This window comes from Octopus bimaculoides, chromosome 9 (genome assembly GCF_001194135.2).
Source record: "Octopus bimaculoides isolate UCB-OBI-ISO-001 chromosome 9, ASM119413v2, whole genome shotgun sequence".
NCBI classification, from domain to species: Eukaryota; Metazoa; Mollusca; class Cephalopoda; order Octopoda; family Octopodidae; genus Octopus; species Octopus bimaculoides.
The window spans coordinates 67,595,019-67,601,588 of NC_068989.1; the positions used below are offsets into that span (position 1 = coordinate 67,595,019).

Below are 6,570 nucleotides of genomic sequence, written 5' to 3' on the forward strand. Positions count from 1 at the left end.
TCTTTTTTTTTTTTTCGTTAGTATGCAAAACTACATGAGTATAGAAAATTTAAAAACATTCTGGTGGTTATTTTTAGAAAATTCTGCTTGTTCGAAAGAATTTTAAAAGATCCGTTTTTATTTTATTATCTTCATATTTTTTTTCTTTTTTGTAGACATTCTCTCTTCACTGCTGCTTGCTCTTCTGTTTCATCTCGGCACTTTTGTGCTGCTCTCCTCTCTTTGGATATCTCTCCTTTGTGCAATTAGGTGATCCTTTTCATTTTGCCGTCTTCAAGCCTGTCTTCTTGCACTCATCTCTCTTGTCTCACCTCTTGTGATTGATTTAATAACCTTAATGTATTGTTTAATCTTTTTGCATCCAGTTCTTCCTGAGTGGCACTGGCTATTCTTCGCCTTTGTCTCTGAGTTCAAATTCCGTCGAGGTTGGCTTTACCTTTCATACTTTCAGGGTCAATGGAATAAGTACCAGTCAAGTACTGGAGTCGATGTAATTGACTTGTCCCCTCCCCACAAATTTCAGGCCTTGTGTCTTTAATTGAAAGGATTATTATTATTATTATTATTATTATTATTATTATTATTATTATTATTATTATTATTATTATTATGGTTCAGTAGTTTTATTTTTATAATGTGCTTTCATTTCACTACCGAGCGCAGCTCTGTGTGCCTTGGGTATGTGCTGTGGATTGCTGTGGTGCTCTTATGTTTACTGTATTGAAATAATAATAATAATGATAATAATAATAATGTTTTCTTTATAAACAACTAATGGTTTACAAAATACTTTGGGGACGGTACAAGAGAATACAATGTGGGGTTACATAAAAGGAGTGGTAAAAAACAGTAATAACATAAAATTGTAATAATGAATAATTGCCCAAAACGGAAACTTCCGAGGGTTGCTTGAGGAGTCTCCACAAAACCACAGTCGTTTTGCCTACTAGAATAAGTGCGATCTCTATACCGTTCTCCTTCAACCTACTGGTGCAGGCTTAGACCATTCTTACAACATTTACTCACCTTTTAACACTTCCCTCTCTACCTTCACTTTCCTTTCCAAAGAGGAAGCCCTTTAAATCATGTCTATTACACAGCCACTTTCGCTAAGGCCACCAGACAAAGAAACACAGCCTGCCCTTCCCGGCTAAAGGAAGGCGGTGGGACGATCTTCACAGTGGACTCAGCCGATAGCCAAATCCGTCCTACACGTGACAGCAAGTGCTCGACATAAACCCACAAGTCAGCAATGCTCGTGGACTGGACGGGAGCGTGCAGAACAGCTTCGTCGCTCTGCACGAATCTGCGCAAGGACGGCTGACAGCACTTCCGTGCCTGTATTTTATCATGAACAGGTAATACCCACCGGTAACACTGCAAAGCCAAGGATTTCTGAAAATTATCCATAGGCCCTCGCCCGAAAGTCCTCCGGAACAGACCAGCCAACTGATTCTCATCGACGCCCAGAATCTCCCCGAGAACGTCGTCACGCTTGTCTGCCACTAACCCTCTATAGAACGCCTGAGTGGAACTTCCACCGACTTCATTGCCCGACTGACAGAGGACTGCGAGCGCCTTACAACACTTTAGGTGCCAGGCGTCTTGCAGCGGTCTACGCTTGAACCAGGATTGCAGTTCATTCAAAGAGATGAGCTGTGGAAAATACTGTCAGATAAACAGTGAACACACCTGCTCACCCTCAAGGAAGCGCTGGAGATGTCGCACTCTCAGCACATATCTGCGCATCAGCAGCTACGGAATGCCCAACCCGTCATAGTGGGTGTTAACAGAAAATGGAGCACTTGACCATTGGAACGCGTCCCTTCCATAGATAGCCAAAGAATATGCGCTCCAGTTTGGTAAGACGTAAACTGGGACAAGGTACGACAGTCAGCTGGTAATATATGGCGGAGGTGATGTAAGCATTCGCTACCTCTGTCCAACCTTTCAGGGATAGCTTTCTCTCGGCTCATTTTTGGGTGAAATTGGATACCCTCGTCACCTCATCCCAGTTCTTTTCCACCTGGAGATCTGGACAAAACCAGACACCAAGCAATTTAATCGGACCCTCCATCCAGCATGCCACGACATTATTGGACTGCATGGACCTAGCTCCCCAGGTGCCGAGCTGCAGGTCCACTGACTTTTCTTGGTTAATTTTAGCCCTTGTCATCGCGTCGTATCCTTTTAGAGCAGTCCAGACAAGTTCTATGTGCCTGGTGTTCGACACTATCACGGTGACGTCACCTGCGTATGCCGACACGGTTCTCCCGCGTCTTAATTCGTACGGTACGCCTCCCAACGCCTAATTTCCGCAGTAGTGTCTCTAGAGCCAGTGCATACAGAAGAGAAAAGAGCAGATACCCTTGCCGGACCGAGCGCATGATGCTAAAGGCTCTGATAGGTAAACATTCACCCGAACTGCCAAGGAGATGTCACTGTACAATGCAGCGATCCAGCCACGGAAAACAGGACCGAAATCAGCCGCCAAAGTATTGGTGGTCAATCCCATCGAAGGGTTTAAATTGATTCAAATTGATCAGGGCCCTACCCATGCCAGCTTCTTTACCCATTTTGTCTATGACTTATCACATGATATGAAGGTTGTGGATGAATCTGCTTGGAATTGCGCATCCTCAGTCAGTTCTTCGACGACAAGCGCCAACCTTTTTGCTAACACCTTGGCCAAAATTTTGAGGTCTACGTCAGCAGCGTCGTGGGCCTAAAAGTTTCTATTTGATCCCTCTTGTTTGGGTCCTTTCTCAGCAGTGCTATCGCTCTTCGATTCATAGAACTTGGAATTCTCTCGTTCTGCTGCCAGTTGAGGTAAATATCTGCTAAGAGGCCACCAAACAAGTCAGGTATATAAAACTGCCTTTTTAAAGGTAAAACACAATTTCTTGTGTACGATTGGCCCCGTCAACGCCTGCTTAACAAATTCTCTAATACGGTCTCTGTAAGCTTGGCCCGCCGGGAGTGACGCATTTAGTTTCCAGTAACCAGGACCCTACCTTCTATCTAGGTCGACCGTACAGATCACAAATTTGTGGTCAGTGATGCCGATGATTTTGTAAAGTGGACAACTTATACTATTCTTATTTACTAGCCTACAGAAATCCTCTCTAGATATGACCTGGATGACCCGATGCGATTCATCCACATCCACATTGGCACATCCGGGAAATCCAGCTGGTATCTGTCAGACAGTCGGAAATGTCTGAACAAGTCTGCGAGACTTTAACCCCAACTCTTCTATCCGCTAGCCCAACACAGTCCAAACGTGGCTCTAATACGGCGTCCCAATCGCCCACTAAAAGTCGAGACGTTCCTAGGAAAACCTTCAGGCGCTTGAAGAGATCTAGTTGTCCTGCTCCTATTGGAGCATAAACATCCACTAATCTGAAGGCACTCCCGTCACAACTGTTCACATCCAGGACCACTAACTTATCTTCTGGATCCAGGAAGATAGTTCTTATCTTAACAACACCGCAGTCCTCCACCATTCCCGGCTGGCATGGAGATAATTAGATCTCGTATCCACCGAAAGTGGGCATGAACGCTCGTCGTTCGGAGAGTCTGGTGTGTGCGTTGTCTATATGGTTACATGTGTTCTATCAGTTCTGTATTGTTCATGCTTATTGCTGTGAAGTTAATGATGTTTAAATTTTGCTGGTGTAGGGATGTGGGGTTTAAGTTTTGTGTATGTGAATTGGGTTGTGCTTGTAATGGTGGTGTCTGTGATAGTGGCAACGGTAGTGATAGGGATGATGTTGTTGACGGTATTGGTGTGGCTGCTGTTGGGGGTAGTATTTGCATATTTTTATCTCAAAGGCGTCTCCCCTTTGACTATAGCTCCAATGACATGGAGAAGGAAGAGCTGAGCGATCGATGGATCCCAGTGACAAAAGGAGGTAGGCGAAAGAGGAGGGGAGTACAGAGCCCCACTCCAAGAAATCAACGAAGACTTTTTTCTGAAACCACAATTGCAACACAATCCACAACCACGCCAACAAAAACTGCAAGAACAAAAACAACAACTTCAAAAACAGCAACATCATCAACAACAGCATGAAATTAAAGAAATAGAGAAACAGCCGATTACAGAATATTCATCAGACTGTAAGGCGAACTGTATCCATCAATTTCACTGTTGTGAAACGGTGAAGTGATGGATTTTGTAAATCAATATAAAAACAGTATAGAGACAGAGGAAAAGGAATTTGAGGATTTCATCCTCAAAACCCCCAAAGACAGACTCTTAATTAAAACGTCGTCACATGTTTATAAACCTATAAGAGAAAAATTCCCAGGAAGTGTGGGGATTAAAAAAAATTCTATTGATAAAAGGCTGTTGGAAGGGCCTTTTAAAACATTTTCGCCAGTAGAGAACCAAGGTGAGTAACCTCCTCATTTTTCTTTCTCCGACTAGTATGGCTGTGCTGAGAATAGGGTGTGTGAATGTGCTTGGCCTGGGATCAGCCTGAAAGCAAGGTCATTTGATCAATGATCTCAGGTCACTTGATCAATGATCTCAGGTCACTTGATTTGGACGTGGCTGCCATTAGTGAAATAAGGATCTTTGGAAAACACGCTCTAGCATCCATTTTCGAAGACTACGAGGTATTTTCATCTTGTTGTCTATCGGGAGCGGGTGGCGGTGTAGCAGTGCCACTCCGGAAATCCTTATGTTTCCAAGTACGAGCTATCTTCCTGGATCCGGATGGTAGGTTGGTGGTCCTGGACGTGAACGGCAGTGAAGGTGGCGGTTTATGCCCCAACAGTGGCTGGAAGGCCAGATTTCTTCAGGTGTCTAGAAGCATTCTTGGGAACGTCTCGCACTTTAGTACTACTGGGGACTGGAATAGTATTTTGGATGCACGGAAGGGCTGTGTGGGTTTAGTACATAGTAGAAGGGGATGTGAAAGCCTCGAAAACCTGCTCAGGACTTTCCAGCTTTCTGACAGGTACCAAATGGATTTCCCTGATGTGCCAGTGTGGACATGAAGTAACCACAGCGGGTCGTCCAAATCGTATTTAGATAAAGTATTTGGTAGATCAGAGGATAGGGATAGCATAGGTTGTCCACAATTTAAATTGGTCGGCTACACAGATCACAAATTTGTGATATGCTCGATTGATTTAGATAGGATCCGTAGACAGGGACCCGGCAATCGGCAACAATCGGTGGTAGATCGCTCTGAAGAGAGCGATTAGAAAGGTGCGTTGTCAGAGCTAAGGCTCGTGCGCTAAAACATAAAGGAACTAAAGTCGTCCGATGGGCCCGAACGGTAGAGACGCGACGTGGAAACAAAACCACGATCAAGTCTTTGACAGATCAGTACGGACGCGTACTACTCGGTTCTGAGCAGATGTGTGCGGCTTTCCAACAGTACTTTGCGCGGCGGTTTGTGAAGGGTGATGGGTCGACAACGGTAGCGAACTTTATGTCGTACCTAGACGACCTACCACGGCTCTCGGTGACGGACGTGAGATTCTGCGAAAAGCCGATTACAGCCTCTGAAATACAGGAAGCGATGAGCGATTGCACAAGTCGCAAATCGTCCGGTTTGGATGGTCTGCCCTACGAATTCTGTTTTCATGCCAGATTTGTTTGGCAGCTTCTTGGCAGATGTCTACAGTAACTGGCAGCAGAACGGGATAATTCCTAGTGCTGTTAGCCGGGATGTAGTAACACTGCTGAGAAAGGACGCCGACAGTCAGGACATGTCAGGGAATTTTCGGCCCATAACTCTGTTAAATACAAAGTTTAAGATTTTGGCCAAGGTTTTAGCGAAAAGGTTGGCGCTTGTCGTTGGTAGTCTGGTCGAGAAGGCACAAACGTGCGCAATCCCGAGCAGGTCTATCCACGACAACCTCCACCTCATGCTATACATCGTAGAGAGGGATGGGATTAAAGCTGGCTTCGATGGGGTCTTGATCAATTTATATCAGTCGAAACCTTTCAATAAGGTAAACCATCGCTACTTGGAAGCCGTCCTTAAAGTGGTCGGTTTCGGGCCCGTTTTCAGAGACTGGATTGCTGCAATGAACAGCGGCACTTGTTCGGTGGTCAAAGTAAATGACCATCTATCGGAGCCGTTTAGTTTCGCACGTTCGGTCTGTCAGGGCTATCGCTGTCACCTCTTCTGTAGTAGTTGGAACCATTAAGAGGCCTCCCTTTCGAAACTGGACTCGAGAGAGCAGTATCTGCATACGCGGACGACGTCATTGTCATGGTGTCGGACGCCTCCGAAGTGGAGACGGTTGGCTCCATTGTAAAGGAATATGAAGAGGCTAAAATCAATGCCGACAAGTCGGTAGGATTGCAACTGGGTACCTGGAGATGCAAATCGATGCTGTCGGACGCTGGACTGACGGACCGTGAAACTGCTAGGGATCTGGTTTGGATAAGAATTGGGAAGAGGTGACGAACCGGGTGACCTCTATTACCCAGTAATGGGCAGAGAGGAAGTTGTTCTTGAAAGGTCGAGCAGAGGTGGCGAACGCCTACATCGCCTCTGTCTGCGTATCCTGTTTATTTTCTTGTGGAAAGGACGCGTTCGAATG

At 45.4% G+C, this 6,570-nt stretch overlaps 2 protein-coding genes across 5 annotated transcripts in view; both read right to left on the reverse strand.

The window, feature by feature from the left end:
• Nucleotides 1–6,570, reverse strand: part of LOC106871747 (uncharacterized) — a 76,579-nt gene that overhangs the window by 53,023 nt on the left and 16,986 nt on the right. The window lies entirely within an intron of this gene.
• The window catches only part of LOC106883743 (uncharacterized), a 116,620-nt gene continuing 110,685 nt past the window's right edge, over nt 636–6,570 (reverse strand). Inside the window, exon 4 of the mRNA XM_052970731.1 lies at nt 636–710. Within this exon, the coding sequence (XP_052826691.1) occupies nt 651–710 (60 nt within the window). The 3' untranslated portion in view covers nt 636–650. The remainder of the gene's footprint in view (nt 711–6,570) is intronic.